Below are 24,116 nucleotides of genomic sequence, written 5' to 3' on the forward strand. Positions count from 1 at the left end.
GATCCCCTCCCATCCCAATAATACATATTACATATATCCTGAGAGAATTTAATCAATTAGTATATAAACAAAAAGTATATTAAGTATTTCCTTTGTGGCGGGCACTCTGCTAGATGCTAGAAATAGAATGATAAAAATGAAAAAGTACCAGCCTCCCAGGGATCCCATTGGGGAAACCACATGTATCCACATAAGTATATACAAAATAAATACATGGTGATCAAAAATAAATACCTGGTAATTTTGTGAGTGAAACTGTAACAGTATTTGAGGAATCAAAAAAGCCTTCAAATGGGATGTGGCTTTTGACCTAAACTTTGAGGGAAACTAAAGATATTAAGAGATAGAGATAAGGAAGGAGTGCCTTCAGGCATGGGAGACAAAGTGGGCAAAGATGGAAAATAGAAAATCAAATAAGAGAAACAGGAAAGGTTAGTTGACGAGATCCTAGACTATGTGAAGTTACACAGCTGAGAATGTAGATTTGAACCCCTTAGAAAAACTTATGAATGCCAAACAGAAGTGTTCATTTTTGATCCCAAAGATAAAAGGGAATCATTGGAGTTACTGAGCAAGAGAACATGCACAGGCCTGGGCTTTGGTACTATCAATATGTTAACTATGTAAAGTCAAGATTGAAGAGAGAAAGTAGAAACTTGAAGCAAAAGCCAAATTAAGAGCCAATTTTATGGCAGGTAGATGGCACAGTGGATAGAGCACTAGTCCTGGAGTAAGGAGGAACTGAATTTAAACATCTTCTCAGATACTTATTAACTGTGTGAGCCTAGGCAAAGTCACTTAACCCCAAACATATATGTACACACACACACACACACACACACACACACACATACACACACACACACACAAACCCTATTTCAATAATCCAAGTGAAGCACTGGTTATATTAATGTCATCCAAAAAGGGATTATGAGGGCATAATTTTTATATTTCTACTTTTAAAAGATCCTTCAATAAATAACCTAAACAGAAACAATCACAGGGATGCTTTTGTTCTATTATTATCCTTTGAAAAAAAAATCCCAGGTTAAGCTCCTTATCCAAACCTGATTTTTCAGCTGCCAGAAATAAACCTGACTTTAATGATTATATTTCCTCTATTGATCAATGAAATTTGGCAGATTAATATTCTACTTCCTGTTTTGTTAGATATGTTTCTGCATTTTAAACACTTTGTTGTATAATTAACATACTTATTTTCTTCATAGGAAAATTGCTGCTGCATTTAAGTTTGTCCAGGCAACCCAGAATAATGGAACTCTCAAAGGTTCTAATTCCTCTTGTCAGACGACAGGTCTTCTCACCCAGTGGTAAGGTCTCAACAGCTACATACATATACATATCATATATATGTATGTATGTATGTATGTATATGTACATATATACATATATGTGTGTTTATATACATATTCACATATGCACACATATTTACAAACACCTTTATATACAAATATACCATGTATGTATCAAATATGTCACATATGATATATAATAAGTTATAGATACATTCACATATACACATATATGTATATGCATGTATACATACATGTGTATGTTTAAATGAATGTCAAAGCAAATGTAGATTTAAAAAAATTTCAATAACAAATTTTATGCAACAAATCTATACATGTGAATATATACATACATATACACTTATGGAAATGTTTCCTATGTGTGTATGTGCACATATATGTATGTGTTTCAAGTCAAATGTGGATTGTAAATAATTTTTCTTTTAGATTCCATTAAAAGTATGTTTTTTAAAGTAAATTTTTTAGAATCTTAATGTGGTTAAGAACTTTTGTTCCAATGCTTGGATTTTTTTAATAGTTGTTAATCTTCCCATTGGGAGGTTACAGTAACAACAACAAGCAATCCTTTATTAGTGCCAGATACTGTGCTAAATACTGAGAACCCAGAAAAGCCAAAATAGTCTATCCTCAAAATGCTCATATTCACAGTGGCATGGAGGGCTGTTCATCAACAGACTAAGGAATCATCTTGTAATCATTAAACCTATGATCAAATCTTCCCTATGGCATTTATTAGCTACATGGCCATAAGTAACTCATATAACTCCTGGCTGTTCTCTATGACTCTTTACATTACTAAAGAGTTACCAAATTGGAGTTTTCCATACCAGTAGAATCATAGATCTAAACCAAAACAAACAAGACAAATAGCAAAATATTGGATTATAAATGTCTCTTTTATTTTAGTAATTACAGTTAAATTTATATTTGTTAAGATAAAAGGAATGATTAAAAAGTATCTATAAGTTAGTATGTACTTAATAAATTAAATGTTAATTGAATTGAATTAGAATTTCATATGACTGATAAATGATAATTCTATGCTAATATGGCATCCTGTTTTGTTTATCCCTTCCTTTGGTAGTTTACAAATTTATACAATTAAAGCAGATTTCTTAAAAGTTTTAGAAAGCATTCTGAGTAGGAACTTAATACAGCTTAAAAAATAGTTATGGAGATAGAGAATTATCTTTGAAATCCTAATTCTGCCACTTATAAACTATGTGACCTTGAAAAAGTCACCTAACCACACTGGACTTCAGCTCTTTAATGTGTAAAATGAGAATTTAGATTAGATGATCTCTAGTCATATTTATCTCTATGTCTATGATTCCATGCTATTTATTGTTTTTGTTTGTTTGTTTTTTTCTGAGGCTGAGGTTAAGTGACTTGCCCAGGGTCACACAGCTAGGAAGTATTAAGTGTCAGAGATCAAATTTGAACTTGGGTCCTCCTGGATTCAGGGCTGGTTCTCTATCCACTGCGCCACCTAGCTGCCCCCCCCCCCCATGATATTTATTGTAAGCAAAAAACCAAACAAATTTAAAAAAAAAAAAAAATCTCATAGACCTTATTTTTTCCATACCATAGGAATCACTAGAATTTGACCTTAAATATGCAATCCACATGCTTCAATTATAAATTTGCCTGAGATTAGGCCTGTTCTGCTTAACTCTGTGGGCTATAGTTCAGCCTGAACCTGAGTTAGGTCTAAGTTTCTAACCAATTACCAAAGGTCTGCCTGGGAAGGCTGAATTGGTCCTACTGCAAACCTAGGTCTACAGTCCCTTTGGATACCAAATACTTGCTGAAATTTTCAGATATAAGTGTAGCTAGCCTTATAACCAAGCATGTTCCATCTACAGTCTACCATATGAAAATCAGAATCCATCCCAGTTGTTCCTGAGATCCTAGTAGATGGTCTAAGCTTATGTATCTTCTGCTAGCTCAAGCAGCTTTTGGGAGCTTAGCCCCACATGAGCTCAGAAATAATCTAACCTTCAAAACCAGGAGAATGGTCATTCCATCCTTCCCTCACAAAGATAGTTTTATGGGCAGTTGAACCAATAGTAAACATCCTTAGAATTATAAACCTACTGTGCAGAGGGATAAAACAAACAAAGACTATGAAAAGGGAACCATTCATCCATTGCTTCCCAAATAAACATTGTTCTCAGTTCCATAACAAGAAGAGATAAAAGACATTTGAGTAAATCATGTGAGACCATCATGCTGTCCTTTTATTGTTTGTTTTGGTTTGGGGTTGTTTGGATGTTTAATAGTACCTTAGTTTTTTCCCAGTTACATGTCAAGACAATTTTTAACATCCATTTTTACAAGATTTCGAATTCCAAATTTTCTCCCTCCCTTCCTTCCTTATTCTCTTCCTAAAATAGTAGGCAATTTGACATAGGTTGTACATGTGCTATCACATAGAACGTATTTCCAGATTAGTCATAGTTGTGAGGGGAAAAAAAGACAGAATGAGAGGGGAAAAAAAAGAAAAAGAATAAAATAAGTGAAAAAATATGCTTCAATATGCACACAAAGTCCATCAGTTCTTTGTCTCTTTATAGATAGCTTTTTTCCCTCCTGAATCCTATTTGTCTGGGAACACTGTGTTGCTAAGAAGAGCTGAATCATTTATAGTTAATCATCACACAATATTAACAATACTAAGTACAATGTTTTTCTGGTCCTACTTATTTCACTTTGTATCAATTCATACAAGTTTTTCCAGGTTTTTCTGAAATCTATCTGTTCATCATTTCTTATTGCATAATAGTTTTCCATTACATTCATATACCACAGTTTGTTTAACCGTTCCCCAATTGGTAGGCATCCATCAATTTCCAATAATTTACCATTGCAAAAAAGACTACTATAAATATTTTTGTACATGTAGGTCCTTTTTCCTTTTTTATAATCTCTATGAGTTACAGAACTACCAGTGATATTGTTGGATCAAAGGGTATGTGCAGTTTGGTTGCCTTTTGGGCATAGTTCCAAGTTGTTGTTTAGAATTGTTGGATCAGTTCACAATTTCACCAACAGTGTATCAGTATTCCAATTTTCCTAAACCTCTTCAACACTTATCATATTCCTTTTTTTTGTCACAGTGTTCAATCTGATAGGTATGAGGTGGTACCTCAAAATTATTTTAATGTGCATTTCTCCTATCAAAAGTAATTTAGAGCATTTCTTCATATACCCATAGATAACTCTAATTCCATCATCCTGTTTTTTAAAAGAAACAGCAAGGTGATGGAATCTTAGAATGTGGCTGAGAGACAGAAATGAATCTGTCTTCAATCCATCCTCCAGTGTTTCAGGCTCTCACCTCATCATTAGCCCTTCTGGATCTTAAATGGAATGGTAAATTATAAGAATCTCCAAGGAAAAAAGAACCACAATTTAAGTAGGGGCAGGTAGGTAGTGCAATGCTTAGAATGGTAGATTTGTAGTCAGAAAGCTCTGGCTTCAAATTCTGCCTCACATACTATGTGACCTCTGCAAATCATTTAACTTCTTTCTGCCTCAATTTCCTTCTTTATAAAATAATAACAGGGCCTACCGCAAGAAGGATCTTTTAAGGATAAAATGAGGTAGCATGCTACCTATTGTGATTGAATATTGTCATTAACTAGGCCTCCTCCTTGGAGAATATCTTACAAAAAATATTTTTGGTATCAGCTGCATATTAATAAAGTTATGACCATTTGTCTCATCTCCAACATTGAGTGCCCCCAATTTAATATTTCAAGTGTTCTTTGCAAGAAAAAATTCCATGCCAAGTACTCTGAAAAACTTGCATGATTTTATTAAATAAAAAGAATATATCTGAACAGGTTTAAATGTATAGGCTATTAAAGGATGTTCACATTTATAACTAAGTGAGCTCTGCATTTATGACTTTAAGATGTGAGAAATTGATTCTTCAGTCACACAATAACAACAACAACAAAAAAAAAAAGATGTACAGTTACAGGGGTGGTCCTTTTCTTAGGCAACTCTAACAAAGTCTTTTTTATTTATTTATTAAGTCTAGTCTGTGCTCAGGCTAAGTCATAGAAATAAAATACTCACCAGTGGGTGGTGAATTAATTCTTTGAGGTCACAAGGGTACCATTTGGTAAATTAACTTTCCCAAGAACTAAGTGTTTCTCTTATAAGTGTTAACTTTACCCATATGGGAACAGTTCCTCCAGGGAACAAATTACAAGCTATTTTTCTTAATAGCTTGTGCTTTTGAATTCTTCAGTATGCTAACACGAATATTGCACTTATGTTCTGGCAAAGACACATCTTTTAGCTAGAGATAGCAAATTACTATTTCTAATGACAAGAAGAAGGTTTTTAGGAGGATAATTTATGATTGCATATAAAGCTTCCAAAATCTATTTTGGCTCTAATAAAATATCTGTAGCAAAGCAGACATCCAACCCAATTCAATCATTTAAATTCCTATTAAATATATGACACTATTCTAGGTCCTTGAAATACAAAGACATGTCAAAAACAGACCTGGGCCTCAAGAAGCTTATGTATTACCCAAGTAGTAAAACATTTAGATAGATAAGTATATAGATTATTAATTAAGTAGAAAGAAAGAATTAACAATTTGGCATGGGTGGGAGGAAGATCAGAAAAAGTTTCTCATAGGAAATGAAAATATCTGAGCCCTGAAGATTCTAAAGGATTTTAAGGGATAGAAGTGAAGAAGGAGGATATTCCAGGAATGAGAAACTGTCTCACAAATATATAGAGTGAGGAAATAGAATGTTGAGTTTGGAAAACAGCAAAGCCAAAAGGACAGGAAAGGGAGTGGTGAAAGGTATAAAGATGAAAATGTCTACTGGACTCAGACTGTGAAGGATTCTAACTGCCAAGTTAAAGAATGTATATGTTATTCTAGAGCAGGAACATTTTTTATATCATGTATCCCCTGTGGCAGGTGGGTGAACTCTATGTATCTTTTCTCAGAAGGTTTTCCAGTAATTGAAATAAATGTTAAATTTTAGCACCGACAAAGATGTGATTTTTTTCCCATTCAAGTCCATAGTTCCTCTGAAATCTGTCTATGGACTCTACTGTGGATTCTAGGTTAAGAACATCTTACTAGGTACATTGACCACAGTGACAAATCCTACAATGATTTTTTTCATAATTAATCTTTCTAGACTTTTAAGTATTTTTAATAATTGTTTACATTCATTGTTTCTTACTGGCATGATTTATTTAAATGACTTCTGTTTTTCTCTTTAGGATGCATACCACTTCCAGTCATGAAGGACAAAAGCATCACAGATCTCAAACCTTACCCATAATCCGTGGCAAAAATGCACTTTCTAACCCCAAACTCTTACAAATGCTGGATAACACCATCACCAGTAAGTAAATCAGAATCATTAGGAACATAATTGTTGATTATTTTAGCTTTCGTTCAGTTTGTATGAGAAGTCATGCTATTGGGATTAAAAGAAGGTAAAGAAATTCATTATACTGTTAACAGCAGTTCTCAAGCAATTGTTTTCTCTCAGTGAGGCTATACCTCCAGAAGATCAAATGATAATTACAACATGAGTAGATAGAGCAGAGAGGGTGAAGTACAGACCCAATATGGAGACATCATTCTGGTTATGGTCCCTGTGCAAAAGGGCTATATTATATACATATATATATATATATATATATGTATGTATGTATGTATGTATGTATGTCAGATATAATATAACTGTTATATATTTAAAATTATTAACTATGCCATTTCTGAAAGTGGTTAACTCAGTTAGTGGAAAAGAATTCTACCAAGAATGTAGATGCATAGAATGTCATAGGGAATATTCTAAGAATCTGAAGTCAGAAAGACTTGAGTTCACTTCCTAGATGGGTGACTCTGGGAAAAGTACTTTACTTCTATCTGCCTAAGTTTTCTCTTCTATAAAATGAAGATAATAGTAGCACTTAGCCCCCCTCCAAGGTTGTTGGGAAGAAAAAATGAGATATTTCTAAAGTTTAAAGTGTTATATAAAAAAAGAAAAGGAATAAACATCTATATAGCACCTGCTATGTGTCAGACACTATTCTAAGCACTTTTTGCAAATGGTTATTATAAATACTAGCTAGCTAAGACCATGTTCCCTTGGGTATTGAGTGGAAACCTATGTAACATCAAGAGGCCTACATACTGCAGTTGGAAAGTGCAAGAGAATGCCAGACAGTATTTTGCTAAATCACAGCATGGTATGTTGAAGAGTGCTATGTCTGGAAATAGAAGACCTGGTTTCAAATCCTACTTCCTATACATACAAGCTGTGTGATCTTAGGCAAGCCACCTTCCTGAACCCCAGATTGCTCATCTATAACAAGGAGATAAACTAGATGATCGTTAAAGCCCCTCTAGCTTAAGATTTGAGGTTTTATAAATGTTAAGTCAAGCATTTATTTATAAACCATTTCCTGTGTACCAGGTACCAGACAAAGCAGTGGGGATAAAAAGATAAGCAAAAATAATCCCTCCCCCCAAGTAGTTTACAGTCTAATAAAGGAGATGTGTTAAGGTAATCACTAAGCCTATCTAACTCTCAGAGGATAACTGATGGTCTGTGCTTTTTGTACTCTTCTAAGATAGAGAAAAACATCCTGTTCCCACTACTCCCACAAAAGTCTTGTCATCAGAGGACTTTGTATAGCTTTTGTGGAAATAATATGGGACTGATTGTGAATTAGTAAACAGAAAACTAAGAACAAGTTACCAATATTTAGTATAAAAGGGAGTAAACAGATCACTTAGATTCTCTAATCTTAAATTGGAATACAAAGCAGGGAGTGAGTTACATTTTGTGCAGTGTTTTCAAGTTAGCTAATAATGCAAGCTAAGTTAACAGGAAACCTTTGCTTTAAGGAACGATTGCAAGATTACTTTGAATCTTCCCCTCAGACAAATGTCTTTTGCCAGATGAAGATTGCCTTAAAATTTATGCACGCATTTCAACTTTTTTGTGCTTAGGTAATTCCAATGAAATAGACATTGTGCACCATGTAGACACAGAGGCTAATACCGCCACTGAGGTTTGTCTCACAATTCTGGATCTGTTAAGCCTCTTCATACGTGTTCACCAGGTGAGTCTCATAAGGGAACTCTCCTTGGAAAGGCAAAAAGACTGAAACAGAAAAAATTGGGTGGGCATGTGACATCATGAAGTGATAGCAGGACATCATGGAACAAAATGTCATCAGGAATTCTGTGACAGCCCTTGCCCTGAATTGACTATTTCAATACTACTAACTAAAGATTAGGCTCTAAGAGAAGCAAGTTGACTAATGTTGGTGGATAATGACCTGGACATTACTCTAGTCAGGTGTTGAAAATGGAGCCTATCATTTCCTTTGGGAAAATGGATTTGGTGAAAAAAAAGCCAAAGCAAAAGTATGACTTACTATGCCTTCTGAAATAAAGGGAGACACAAAGAGGAATTATGCAAGTCAAGCTTACAGTAGACAAATTCTGGCTGTGGACCACAGTTGATAAAATTAGCAATGAGGAAAGTTTTCATCAGAGAATTGTTGGATTCATCCATTCATTCAATCAATCACCTGGAATTATCCATATAGCACTAAGATAAAAATGAAAGGATCCCTGCCCTCGAGGAGTTTACATTTTATTAGGTAGGAAAAACAATAAAGATGATCTGGAATCTTATCACTGTGGATATTCCTACTGGGATCTTGATCAAAATAGATTCCTGGCTGCCTGCTCTTGTAGTCTATGTTTTCCCACTAATTCACCACAGATCTCCCCTGATATGAATACCTATTATCATTTTTTTTCAATTTACTGAAGCAGGTTCTTTTTTTGGTACTACAAATCATAAGATAAGAGAAGCCAACATGGTCTAGATGCAGTCTAAAAATCACAAAGCTGGGTTCAGATCCTATCTTGGCCATTCCCTAGCTATATACATAAACTTGGGCAGATCACTGCAATCTCCTCAGTTGTTAGACTAGGTGACCTCTACCATCTCTTCATCTCCATTTGTAGAAAATGTGGGACAAATTTTCTGGAGTGAGACTAACTGTCATTCTGACTTTTCTTCACCAAAGCTTCTCACCCAAAGAAAATAATAGTCTTGAATACTTGGACCTCAGTGGCCATCCAGTTTAATTCTATGCAATTATAGAATATAGTTTGTGAGCTAGCTTACTCTACAGATTAGGAAATTAAGACCCAACAGTTATGATAGTCACTGACAGAGCCAGAAGAGTCAGGTCAATTAACTACCAGACCTGTGGATTTTCAATGTCAGTTAACAAGTAGTATTACTACGTGTTTAGCACATCATGTTCCTTGCCCTCAGAGAAATCACATCCTTATAGAGGAAACACATAGAAATAACTAGATCTTCTGCTTATTTATAATTACTTTTCTGTTGATCTTCCAGAGACAACTCCACCAATCTGAATGCCAAAATTCAATGATGAAAAGAATTTTTGATACCTACCTTCTCTTTTTACAAGTGAATCAATCAGCAACTGCTCTGAAACATGTTTTTGCTGCATTAAGATTGTTTGTATCAAAGGTAATAACTCCCTTATATTCCGGTGAAGTCTGTACTCTAATATATACCTATGTTCTATATGACATTGTGTAAATCCAGCATTTAGAAGTGGAGATGTACATGTGAAGACCTGTTAAAAAAATATTTTGGTTATTATTAAGGATGGAAGAGGAATTTAATTTTTAAAATTTGATTTCTTAAAAATGGGAGTAGATTTTGAACAGTGTTTCTCAAAACTGGGCCAATAACTTTGTCTGCTTAACTAGAAAAAGAGGTATCTCTACAACAAAGGGTATGCTGGCAAATGTTTAATCACAAGCTCTCTTTAAAAAAATAAGATGTATGCATGATATCTTTTTAACTGTAATCTGCCTTATTAGCATTTTCTCCATCACTTTTTTAAATCTAGACAATCAACAAACAATAAATCAAACTCTAATTATGACATTTGCCAGTTTCTTAAGTTTACATGTTCACACAGAAAATTGATCGGCAGTAAGCTACTTAGAGATGGCTTCTGCCTACCCCCCCCCACACACAATCCTGATGCCAGAGGCAGCTGTAGCCTACATAACACTAATAATAATGACATTAGTTCAAATTAAAATGACAAAAAATTTTCCTCACAATCCCATGAGAGTGATAATATAAGCTTCTTTTGTACCCATTTTGCAAATGAGAAAACTTAAGGTCACATGTGGAAGTGGCCAAATTTATCTCCGTTGGGGCTCACATGCCTTTCTTAACTCAAATAGCTCAACAGAAACTTGGGAAATATATAAGGTATAGTATCATAATAGAGTGTTTGAAGACCTGGGCTTGAAATCTGACTTAAACTCCGAGGTATTCTACCCTAAGCAAGGTATGAGGTCCCACTTCCTTATTTTTAAAAATTGGGATGGCAGATTACATTAATAAAATGAAAGCTTTGAACACCAACTAAATTTGGGCTGTATGTATTATCTCTGGCAGCCCAAGGCTCCCTATATTCAAGTCACCAAGTTATGAATATGTAACGAGTATTATTCCTCCTCATTGACAGCAGACTCCCAACCCCCTTTGGGCCCACCAAGGCACTTACATATAGAGTGGACAACCTGTCATTATCTCAGTAATTGGGCCAGTGCCTTAGGGCTTAGTGATGGCCAGAAATTTTAATTATGATTTTGTAAGTGAGAACCCAGATCAAGATCCACTGCAGACTTTTTCCTGATGATTAGTGGGATACAGTAACCTCACAGTAACTAATAGGGTGTAAATTCATGGATTGCTTCTTATGATTATTACCCCATCAGATATAGAGCTGCCACACCTTATGCATAGTCACAAGGAGCAATTTTTTGACCTCTCCTGTGGAACCAAGCAGGAAACCTTTCTCTTCTAGATAATTGGGTGGAATGATGAATAGAGAGCTCTGGCATTAAGAGAAAACCTGAGTTAAAACCCTGCCTCAGTTACTCCTTTAGCTATGTAACCCTGGGAAAATCACTTAAATACTATTTTTCTCTATTTCCTCATTTGTAAAATGGGATGATAATGGCACCTACTTCCCATGTTGTAATGAGGATTGGATGAGGTAAAGTTTGTTTTGCAAAGACTGATAAATGTTATATAAACATTATTACATAAACCTGCCTTTTACTAGCAGTTGCTCACCCTGGTATTAGAGTGATCTCCACCTTTACCCAATCCTTATTCTTCCAACTCCTTGCTCAGAAGATGATGGAATTTGTTTCCCCAAAAGGGCCATACTTGAATGTGCCTCAATTGGTGTCTCTTCATTACTTGGTTCCCCACCATGAAGCTCAATCCCAGAAGAGAAATAAAGAAATTCCCTAAGTTACACTCCTCTTCAACAATTTCCTATATATTTATAGACTTCATGGAATTATATGCAGAAGTATAAATGATTGTATTACATAGACACATAGTCTTTCTGTCCTATTGGCATATTTCCCTGCACATCAGGTGGAAACCTTTGCACATGGGAATAGTTTCAACTCCAACCTACCAGAACATTTCTTAAAAAAAAAAAAAAAGAAAAGAAAAAAACTTGTGGTACAGTCCATGTTGAGTGAGCAGATAGTGGGCTTCAGAGGGTGAACTAAGATATTTCAGATATTTCAGATTGATGCCAATTGACTTTGGCAGAGGCTGGCAATATGTAAAGTCACTCCAGTTTTGGGAAGAAAAATATTACCCTAGATTTGTTAGATGCTATTGTATCCTCTTCATTTGTATGAGATGCAAAAGGAGAACAAAATAAAGTAGGCTGTTAAGGAACTTTAAAAAAAAAAAAAAGTTAGAAGGAATGAAAAAAAGATGTAAGCTCTACTCAATATATCTTTTATTTTTTAGTTTCCTTCAGCATTCTTTCAAGGGCAAGCCGACCTCTGCGGATCATTCTGCTATGAAGTCTTAAAATGCTGTAATCACAGGTCACGGTCAACTCAGACAGAGGCCTCTGCACTCCTTTATTTCTTCATGAGGAAGAATTTTGAATTTAACAAGCAGAAGTCAATAGTCAGGTCTCACTTACAAGTAAGTCTAGCCAATTTTAGGGCTAGTTGCCCCCAAATCTATTAATTAGTTATTTATGACAAGTAATGATTAGGTGGATGACATCATTTACATCAAGCAATTAGATAGAGAGGCAATCAGAATACCCCTGCAGAATGCCTCTGACAGGTACCCCAAATGCCTCCAGTGAAGGAGTAAATAGGGGAAAATAGGGAGGAACCAATGTTTCCATCGTTTCTGCAGAATAAGAACTTTAGACAGGCTTGGAAGTAACAGTAAGTCATAAGAAAAAGGAGCTCTAAATGTCCCTGCTTTTCTATCTTTTCCTAGTCTGTCTCCAGATCCACTATTATAAGCCCCTAATGAGTAGGAATTGGTTTGGAGGGTTTTGTTTTGTTTTGTTTTGGGGTTTTTTTGAGCACTTTTTGTACTTGCATTGCCAGCACCTACCACAATGCTCAGCATATAGTAAGAGCTTAATAAACACTTATTGATTGATTGAATGATTAACTCCAAAATCTCTAAACATCCTGGGCTCCTGCCAGTCTGACTTCAATATATATATAATGCTTCTTCTCCAAATATTTCAAAAAATCTGGTTTCCTTGAGTATGTTTACTCCTTCTACAAAGACAGATCAAAACTCCTCACCTTAATAGACAGGGTGGGGAAAAAAAAAAAAGCTATCATCTAGTGGTTATCTGTACTAGGCAGGAAGATCTTGAATAATGAATACAGAGTCTCTTCTTAGACCTGAGTTCAAAATCTTTCCATCTTATAGAATGTACCAAAATTCAAAGTCACATGACAAAGCCTTTTAGAAATCAGGGTCCCCTCCACACTACAGAAAACACATTGTAATAGATATAATTTTTTAAAAAAATCTTTACTAGAGATCTAATTATACATCAGAATAAATAATAAAGAAGAACATCCTTACTTGGACCCATTTGGAGAATATTCTTAAGTCTACTGAGTTTCATGCATGTATGTGAACAAGAAAGGGCTACTTCTGCAATTGTATTTTTCTTTACTTAATTCTGCTTTCTCTCTTAGCTCATTAAAGCTGTAAGCCAGTTAATAGCTGATGCAGGAATTGGAGGATCCCGGTTCCAACATTCCCTTGCAATTACAAATAATTTTGCCAATGGAGACAAACAAATGAAAGTAAGAAACATTTTGTATCCTTCTCTACGCACATTTGTAAGAAAGGTGAAATGTAATCTAGAGAGTACTGTGATTTCCTACCAACTTATCCATTACTTTTAAAAAAACAACTTCAGGTAGGCATTGTACTATTAATGGTTCTAATGAAGTCAGATTTTTTTCCCCTCAAGACATCAGTGAAATCAAAGGGAACACTATACCAAAAAAAAAAAAAAAAAAAATCACACATCAGAGAGAAATTTTATGCTCATCATTTATCAAAACTAGCCCTAATGTACATATTATACTCATCACACTTTTCTAATTATAGTCAGTTAATCAATAAACATTTATTAAGTGTTTATTAAGTAAGCTGGACTAAGTATTGGGGGAACAAAAAAGATAACATTTGCATAATTTTTTCTTTTTAAGAGCTAATTTTTTGTTATTTTTAATTTATTTAATATTTTCAATCCACATTCTTGGCATGGAAAAATGGACATTAAATTCAGTCTTTTGCCTGTCATGGTCATACAGAATGATTATTGAATTCTCACATGTGTATTGATGCCCTTAATGCCACATTTCATATAAGTCTCTCTTAAATATGCTTCTCCTTAAAGAAAGGTTTAGCAACTTACTCTTTATTTACAAAATATATGCATAGGTAATTTCTCAACACTGACCCTTACAAAATCTTGTGCCAAATTTTCCTCTCCTTCCCCCCGCCCCCTCCAATACATGTGAAAATATGTGTTAAATCCAATATATGTATACATATCCATATAGTTATCTTGCTGCACAAGAAAAGTAAGATCTAGAAAGAAAGAAAAAACCTAAGAAGGAAAATAAAGATGCAAGCAAACAACATCAGAAAGAGTGAAAATGCTATGTTGTGGTCCACACTCAGTTCCCACAGTCCTCTCTCTGGGTGTAGATTGATCTCTTCATTACTGAACAATCAGCAATTTACTCTATAGCTTAGCATTTATAAACCTTCAAAATCTGACTCCCAACCATCTTTCCAGTCTTACCAGTGTGTCACCATTTTACAGATGAGGAAATGAGGAAAATAAAAGTTAAGTAATTTGCTCAATTTCGTACAGCTAAATAGAATCTGCAGCCACACTAACTCAGATCTTCCTAACTGCTGTCCCAGTGCTCTAAGCACCACATAGGAGAAATCATCTATTCTGATCTCTTCACTAATAGATAAGACAATTGAGCCCCAGAGAAGCATAGATTTAAACCTGGAAGGAATCTGAAAAAAAAAATAGTCCAGCCTCATCATAAGAAAACCAAACCCACTAGGGTAAAAGTAGCTTATAAAATTGATGGACTAGAGAGATACAACTTGAACAAAGGTCCCAAATTCCAAGTCCTCTATTCTTTCTACTACATTTACCAAAGTATAATGGTGGCACCCAGCTGGCACAGGAGATAGAGAACTAGACCTAGAATCAGGAAGACTAGATTGAAAATTGGCACCAGACAATAGCTGTATTACCCTGGTCAGATCACTTAATTTCCATTTGTCTCAATTTGCTTATCTGTAAAATGGGGATAATAACAGCACCTTCTTCCCAGGATCATTGTGAGGATCAGATGATATTTGTAAAGCACTTAGTACAATGCCTGGAACACAATATAATAAATGTTTGAAAAATACTTGTTTCCTTCCTTCTTTCCAAAAGAGAAATGGATTCAGAAGTCTTATCTGCCATCCCAAAGCACAAAGCCCTTAGGACATCCACATACATGCGCAGTAACAGACATATGCATCTCATACATTTCTGTGATTTTTGCTCTTCTATGCTCATTCAAGTTGTATCTTTCTCCACCCTTCTTCTCCAGTAAAGAAGCACCATAGCACAAGTATCGCCCAATGATAGCAAGGCAAGGCATAAGTACTTCACATAAGGACTTAAAATAAGCTCAGTTTTGAATTCTTCCAACACTGAACTCTGAGTAGGTACCAAGGCCAGCTCAGAGTTACTAGATTCTAAACTGTATGGGAGTAAAGACTATTTCTTATCAGAACCCACCCTGCCTTCTATAGATAATAAAAGGGTCTACAGATGATTGGTTGGTTGTTGTCCTTCATGACCAAAGAGGATCAAAATAGCATCACTATACTGGAGTCAAAGTACAGTGTGTCAGACTATGGCTGATCAGATCAATATGAGCTTGCAACACAGGTCAACTATGAACATTTAGAATGGAGATGTCTCTAAATTTGTTCATTTTATGTTTCTTTTGAGCTTCACTCACAGAGCACAAAGCCTTCTTTGATGCAGGCTTGCCATGCTGGGCAGTCCTGTGCCAGTCTCTCCCATGTCTCACCATCAATTCCAGAGTTCTTCAGAATTGTGTATACTTGTTAAGTGCTGTGATTGTATAAATACTATCAGCCCAAATAGATATTATAAGAAATGCATGAGATCAAGAGGGTTTTTGTTTACCCAGGATTTTGTCTTTTCCAAAGAACAGTCATTTTCCAGCAGAGGTAAAAGACCTAACAAAACGCATTCGGACAGTCCTCATGGCCACAGCTCAGATGAAGGAGCATGAAAAAGATCCTGAGATGCTAGTGGATCTCCAATACAGCCTGGCAAACTCATATGCAAGCACCCCAGAGTTACGAAGAACATGGCTAGAAAGCATGGCCAAGATACATGCAAAAAATGGCGATTTATCAGAGGTAATTTGAGGAGAAGTGCTCATTCGGTTTGATCTATTTTCCTCTTAAAGATAATATTTTTCATTCTAAAAAGTGCTTTTTTGAAAATTTCAAAGAACCACAGATTTAGAGCTGAAAGTGATCTCAGAAGTCCATACCCTTCCCATTTTATAGACGAGAAAATTAAAGCTTATGAATGTCATGATTTGCCCCAGATCACATATGTAATAATTTGAATCCAAAGCCCCTTACTCTAGAGCCAGTACTCTTCTTTATTATATTTTCTTCTGTTGGTTTGAATAAGATTTGACCTATATGTTGCTTACATGTATTTGCTCATAGGATGCAAGAAGTCCTCAATTTTAATTTATATGATCAATTAAAAGTCATTAATTCAGAAAGAAAAGGGAGGGAGGGCATCATTAATTCATGTAGGCTAGTGCAATAGTATTCAGATCTATTACTGGTCTAAAATACTAAACTAAATTCCAAATCTCTGCTATTAAAAATTGAGTAATGACAAGAGATAAAGTCCCTTCATTATCATCCCAGGGTATATTGATTTGCTTTTTATGCTGAAAAACAAATCTCCATTTGAATTAGAATTGGCTCATACATGTAGCATATTGACATGTGAGTCTTTATCCAAGGCTAGCTCTTAGCAGACTTCTTCACTCATCAGTAAGGACAATCCAAAGAGGCAGAAATCCAGAATAAGGTGATTCTACCTCCTCCGAATTTATAATTAAACAATAGGCAAGGGAAAGATCTTCTTCTGAAACAAGAAATAAGATGCAAATCAAACTGTAATGATGTCTAAGTCAAAATCTAGATTTTTATGCGGAAAAAAGTCAAAACTTAGGCTTTTATGCAGAACAGAATTTACCCAGAAAAATAGGAACCTCTTTATGACCTTATGAGGTCAAACTTGAACAATGTATTTTAGGCATGCTTCAGCACATCAAAGAAAAAGGAAATGTCCTTTTCTTCAAAAATGTTTAGTCTTTGAGTTAGAAGATTATATAATTATATAATGAGTTATAAAGATTATATAATCCAGTGGTACGGTACCAATTTTCAAACCCTTCCAATAGGTTTAATAAATGATAAATAAATGAAAAGTAATTATCAATGAATTGACCCAAATTTATCACAAGAACTTAAAGAAGGAAGAGAAGCCTCTGGCAATAAAAGTAATGAGAGGAAGCTACACGGTTACTCCCAACTTGAGTCACAGTAGCATTAGTGTTCATTTTAGTGCTTGGATATTATTAAGAAGTGGTGATGATTATTTAAGGGATAAAATAAAATGATAGAGCTCATTTGAGTGTGGATGGAAATCTAAATTTACATACTATGTAACTCTAGAAAGGTTCAAATGAAATTAGTGAATTTTCTCAAAAAGAAAAATGGCAATTAGGTGAATTAGCATGAATAGAAAAAAGTGAACCAGATGGGGATACAAAACCTGCCTCTGGCACTTCCTTTCTATGTGATCATAGGTGGCAAACACATCCTCTATAACTTGTTTATTCAGAACAATGCATATTCCTGGGGAGTTTTTCACTCCCCTTAAATATTCCCCTCCTCCACCTCCAAGAATTGCTTCTTCTAAAAATTAAAAAAAAAAAAAAAAAAAAAAAAAAAAAAAAAAGAGTGCTGAGAAATTTAATTCTTTTTCTGGCTTTCAACATAGTAGATAGTAAAACTTAGTTTGTCTTGCTTTTTAAATTTTAATTTAAATATCTTATTAAAACCTTAACATTAAACAAAATAACTATATTAACTATCTATATATAAATCAGTTTAATTTCATAAAGTATCATCACTTTTTTGCTTCCTGATTCTAAATTTCCATTACTTTTTAAACTACCTTTCCTATCATGTGATTGCAGATAATGTGCTCTTATTTTTTTACAATTTTTTGTTCAGTTTGCATTATTTCATAATGGTCTTTGCAATAAATCTTTATGTTCCTTATACTTGTCCATCTTAATTGAGTTACAATGTTCCATCATATTAATATAGCACAACTTAGCAATTCTCCTGTACATTAAAGTTGCTTCAGTTTTCTTTTCTTTTTTTTTTCTCAATTACACATAATCATGTTAGAAATTCTTTCAGCTCTTTCTTTGTCTTGATAATACTGCCAGGATATATTCCCAACAATGGAAATAGTGGATCAAAGATTGTTTGCTTTTTAACTTGTATTTTCTTTCTTGTTCTAGGCTGCTATGTGTTATATCCACATAGCTGCCCTCATCGCAGAGTACCTGAAAAGAAAGGGTAAGCTAAATATTATTCAAATAAATGAAACCAGAAATTATGAATATTATGAATCATTAAAATTCATACATTCATTTTAGATTACATCAGTCTTGTGCCGTATTTTTAAGTTGACTTGCACTTTTTATGTTTCCAATTAAAATATGATACTAAATTTTTAACTCCATAGCATCATAACGCTATTCATTTTTTGTTGAATAGTAAGCTTCTTAATGCAATATGAGAGTATCTTATTGGTTAGTGACTTGTGACTTAATATGCATGTATTAACACAAGACAGTAGTATTATCCTAACATCATCTTGCACTGCCATAGGTTACTGGAAAATGGAAAAGATTTGTACATCAGCTATGCTCCCGGAGGATGTTCACATCTGTGATAGCAATCAGTTACTAACAACTCACAATGGAGGAAGTGAGTGTTCTAACCGTGCCTGTTTATGCGTCAAATAACATGACTTAGTCAATCAAGCCACCTCTCCAGGTGTATTCAAAGGGGAATGTCTTCAGTATGCCTAATGAAACAATGATGTCTCAAACCCAAATCATGCATGATTGACTTGTGGCAACCAAGAGCAGAGGCATTCTGAAATCTTGCCTTAGAATTCTAAAGGTCAGGTAATTGAAACTTAATCACGGTCCTCAACAAATAAGGTCGCATGTGATTTATATGATTGGTATGACCATGGTCATGGATCACTTCCAATTTGCATGTTGCCCCACCATTGGAAGTTTTAACAATTTCAGTCTCAAATGGATGAGTCTTGTTGTTTGCCTTCTCAGTGGATGGGGAGGGGTGGGAAGGAGAGAGAATCTGAAATTCAGAATTTAAAAGGAACATTAAAAATAATGATATTAATAATAATAATAATAATAAATAGATAAACTAAAGTAGGAAAGAGCAAGGCTATTTTAAAAATGAAATGAATGAATATCTAAGATTCACAAGGACAGGTAAAAATCTGATTTACTTTAACTTTGCAGTACCTAAGACTTTAATAGACACATTGTAGGTGTTTTTAAAAATCTGTGAAATTTGAATTTATTGAATGTGCATTTCAAATTGCCAGTAGAATAAATTTTAGTTTTGTATCAAGCATTTATTTACATTAAACTTAAAGCATGTTAAAATGTAAATGCAAAATAGACCAGCGTTTGTGAAGAATGTTGTATATTTGAATTTCACAAAAACGTAATCAACTAGTAAGAATTTTTGGCACAGAAGAAAGCTCTGATCTATCTCTGTACATATACATACATATGAATATGTATACATATTTTAGACTAAAAAAGTTTTTATTTCTTCAGTAAATCACAGAATGTCAGATTTAAAAGGGTCTTCAATAGCCACATAGTCAACTTATACCCAAAAGAAAAAGGCAGTAAGCATCAATTGCCTACTATGTTCCAGGAATTGTGCTAGGCACTTTAAAATTATCTCATTTGCTCCTCACAACAATCTGAAAAATAGGTGATCTTATTATGCCCATTTTACAGTTGAGAAAACTGAGGCACTTCAGAAGTGACTTCCTTAAGGTTACATAGCTAGTAAGTTTCTAAGGTAGTTAAACTCAGGTCTCCCAGACCAGTTTTCTATTTACTGTGCCACCTGATTACCTCAAAAAGAATTCCACCACACCTGACTAATGGTCAGCTTAAGCACGGAGATATCATTAAAAAAAAAAAAAAAAAAAAAAAAAAACACCTTACTTCCTCATGAATCAGCTCATTCCATTTTTGTACATCTTTAATTATTAGAAAAATTTTTCCCCAGACATTGAGGCTAAGATTTTCTTTTGGTAATTCCTATGTATCATCTGTTTCTTCCCTCTGAAACAAACCTTATCCTTTTTTCCATATAACAAATACTTGAACACAACTGGCAAATCTCTCTAAATCTCCTCCACACTAAAACTTGGTCATTTCCTTTATTTCATCTACAAATTACATCGATTCAAGGCCCTTTGTTTTTGTTTAAGTCTAGTTTTTATAATCATAACAATGAAATACTTCATGATTTAAAACTCAATCAACATATAGTTAGCAAGAAGATAGCCTCATTGAGGAGGATCAGGGAAGATATCTTGGAGAAAGTAGGATTTGAGACTTGAAGAAGTTAGGGAAGTTCAGCATAGTCAGCATTCCAGGGCTCAGTCAGGAGTAGAGAATTATATACAAGACATGGCAAAAAGGAAATAGTGCTTTATGTGGTTGTGGTTCAGTCTTTTTCAGAAATTTTCTTCAGAGACCCGTTAGGGTTTTCTTGGCAAAGATACTGGAGTGGTTTGCCATTTTCTTCTCCAACTCATTTTACAGATGAGGAAACTGAGGCAAACAGGATTAAATGACTTGGCTGGGGACACCCAACTAATACATGTGTGAGGCCAGATTTGAACTCAAGAAGATGAGTTTTCCTGATTCCAAGCTCAGTGCTCTATCCACTAAGCCACCAAACTGCCCTGTGAGGGAAATCTAAAAAGACTGGAATTGTACAAAATGGTTAGGTTGTTAAGAAGTTATAAAATTATGCTTGTTATGACACCATATTCTTTATACAGGGACTTTTCCTCATACTTATGCTTTTACATGATCAACAAAGATTCATTTCATTTCCGTAAAGATTATCCTTAACTTTGAAGTCACTGAGCTAGATCTTAGTTTTAGAGTTGGAAGGACTCGGGAAGCCATCTCCATCCAAGCCACTTATCTTACAGCAGAGGAAACTGAGGCCCAGAAAGGCAAAAAAGACTTGCCCAATGTAGCCTGGATAAAAAGTTAAAGAAACAGGATTCAAATCCAGGTCTTCTGACAGTACATCCAGCACTCTTTCCACAATACTGTGATTATCAAGTTCAACTGAAAAGAATAAGAAAGGAAAGGGGAAAAAGGAAGGAAGGAAGGAAGGAAGGAAGGAAGGAAGGAAGGAAGGAAGGAAGGAAGGAAGGAAGGGAAAAAAGTGAAGAGATATGCTAACAAAAGCAATATTAGTAGGAGTAATTAAGGCAGATCATGTTTAGTCATATGAGTCCCTGTCATCTCCATTTATCAATTCCTGGAAAACATTTTATGCATAGTCATATAATTCAAGATTTTACATTGGCCTAAACAGTCCAGTTTGATCCACTAGCATACCCTACCAGAATAATTCTATTTAGATTATACAGTTGTCCAAATCAGGCAATATCCTTTCTGTGATGGTATTAAATAGAGAAAAGAAGTTATAAAGAAAATAATAATTCTAGTAGACCAATTTCTGAAAGAAATCCAGTTTCTGTCAGGATTCTCATTTTTGTCCACTAAGAGTTTATAATGTAGCCTCCCACAACTAACTATGCAATTTCTTTTATATAGACTTGGCAATTTAATTTTTAAAAATCTTGCCTAAAACTATCCAAAATTTTTAAAAATATAATCTCTATAATAGATCTGTTTTATTAGATTATGATGTTTTCTAAGCCATTAACATACGTGTATAGATAAAAATACAAAATTATCAGTGGATTGAAGTAATGTAAGGAAAACTTTCATTCAATTAGAATTTCCATACAAAAAAGAATGACCTGCCTCTGGAGACAGTGGACTTATTCTCATTGGACCCAAGCCATCCATCATGTAGGTGCTAAAAATGATCATTTGTCAGGAACACCAGGAATTTCTATTTTGATAATAATATCAAATTATTATTTGGACTGGATTAGGTGACTTTTGAAAACCTTTCCAATTCTGATCCTCTGTGATTCTCCCTCCATTCAGGCTCTTTTATAATCTCCTGCTTGTAATAGAGAAGACATGTAAAACTATTATCAAGATGCTACTTGCTGGAAAGAGAATATATAAAAATGGACTGTATGGTAGTGAATAAAATTATTCTTTGTAAAATTATTCTTTGCCTGGCAAAATATATTTCACCCTTAACAAAAATCTCATTTGTTTAGTTCCACTTCTATTTGATAAAGAATGATGAAAAAAATAATTATCCCATTCAAATAAAACTTTAATCAACTAATAATAATTTGTTCTGCTTTGGCTTTTTCTTCCTAAGGCATGTTTTCTATGGGTTGGCCTGCTTTCCTGAGTATCACACCAAATATTAAAGAAGAAGGAGCTATGAAAGAAGATTCAGGGATGCAGGATACACCCTATAATGAGGTCAGGCAAAAATATATCTACACATATAGTAAATGGATTATTGTTTGCAAGTTATCAACTGAACAAAGGATATAATTTTATTTTCATAATGTTAGCATTTGGTTAAAGAACAAAAGGCAGTTCAAGACTAGGCAGATGTTAAATAAAAGTATCTGTTCTTAAGATACTGTAGCTCAGCTATGCAAATAGATTAAGGGCCTTGATATGAAATTCAACCAGATTGTTCATGACCAATCAATAAGCAAGCATTTTTTTCAGTACTTTTTGTGTGCTTTCTGCCCTCAAGGAGCTAACATTTTAATGGGGTAAAAAGGGAGGATAGATAGTTAGATAGATAGATACATACATACATATATACATACATACATACATAGACAGATAGATAGATATGTAAGTATATGTATATTAAAACATTTCAGATATAGAATATTGGATGAAAGATGATCTTAAGGAGATGAAACAATTGGAAAAGAATTATAAACTAGAATATGATAAAAAATGAGCTGTAATCAATAATGATGACTGTAATGAAAAGAAATCTTGACCATTTTATGAGCTTGTCAGATTTTTTTTTTTAAAGGGGAAAAAACAGAAACCTATCTTCCTTGATTTTATGTCACCTTTGCCTTAGTTCAGGAGTTCATACAAGAAAGTCAAGTTCTGTCAAAAAAAAAAAATCAATGATTTCTTGAACTAATTGTCTTCAGTGAACCACCATATTAACTATCAACTGCCATTTTAATTTGGGAAATTGTAGAATATCCTGGTGGAGCAACTCTACATGTGTGTCGAGTTTCTATGGAAGTCTGAGAGATACGAGCTTATCGCTGATGTCAACAAGCCTATCATTGCAGTCTTTGAGAAGCAGAGAGACTTCAAAGTATGTTTAGAAAACACTTAATATTGAATTTAAATTCCTCACTTCACATTTATCTGTTACTTAAGATAAATCACTTTACTTTTGTAACAGAATCAGGCTGAATGAAAATCTCCATTGTAAAGTTATTTGTATATGTGTGTCTTCCCTTTTCTGACTTTAGAAATTATCAGATCTCTACTATGACATTCATCGGTCATATCTGAAAGTTGCAGAAGTAGTGAATTCTGAAAAACGATTGTTTGGTCGCTATTATCGCGTGGCCTTTTATGGACAGGTAAGTGGGGGTAAAACAGTTTACTTATATAACAGTAAACTTCATTTAGTTTATTCAGTTCAGGCTTTATTATTTTTTTAGAAAATTCAGTTTTTCCTCACATTATATTTTTGTGAATTTAGTCCATTGAGAATCCAAATGGTCAGAAAAACTTTTTGGTATCTTGATAAAGGCACAGATTAGAACAGTGATTTACAACTTTGAGAAAATTGAATTTGTTCTCATAGTTTATTTGATTTCCTGACACTCTGTCTTTCTTGCCTCCCCTAAAAGTATTCTATGCTTTAGTAA

At 34.3% G+C, this 24,116-nt stretch overlaps 1 protein-coding gene across 5 annotated transcripts in view; it reads left to right on the forward strand.

The window, feature by feature from the left end:
- DOCK10 (dedicator of cytokinesis 10) overlaps window positions 1-24,116 on the forward strand; it is a 325,083-nt gene that overhangs the window by 271,569 nt on the left and 29,398 nt on the right. For 4 of the 5 annotated variants that reach the window (XM_074298584.1, XM_074298583.1, XM_074298582.1 and 1 more), the window contains exons 39-50: window positions 1,230-1,331; window positions 6,600-6,724; window positions 8,344-8,456; window positions 9,776-9,913; window positions 12,251-12,433; window positions 13,468-13,578; window positions 16,043-16,258; window positions 18,466-18,523; window positions 18,839-18,937; window positions 22,565-22,671; window positions 23,429-23,551; window positions 23,712-23,825. In XM_074298584.1, the coding sequence (XP_074154685.1) occupies window positions 1,230-1,331; window positions 6,600-6,724; window positions 8,344-8,456; window positions 9,776-9,913; window positions 12,251-12,433; window positions 13,468-13,578; window positions 16,043-16,258; window positions 18,466-18,523; window positions 18,839-18,937; window positions 22,565-22,671; window positions 23,429-23,551; window positions 23,712-23,825 (1,489 nt within the window). The remainder of the gene's footprint in view (window positions 1-1,229; window positions 1,332-6,599; window positions 6,725-8,343; window positions 8,457-9,775; window positions 9,914-12,250; window positions 12,434-13,467; window positions 13,579-16,042; window positions 16,259-18,465; window positions 18,524-18,838; window positions 18,938-22,564; window positions 22,672-23,428; window positions 23,552-23,711; window positions 23,826-24,116) is intronic. The other variant, XM_074298585.1, reaches the window with a different exon arrangement.

This window comes from Sminthopsis crassicaudata, chromosome 3, assembly GCF_048593235.1.
Source record: "Sminthopsis crassicaudata isolate SCR6 chromosome 3, ASM4859323v1, whole genome shotgun sequence".
Lineage (NCBI taxonomy): Eukaryota > Metazoa > Chordata > Mammalia > Dasyuromorphia > Dasyuridae > Sminthopsis > Sminthopsis crassicaudata.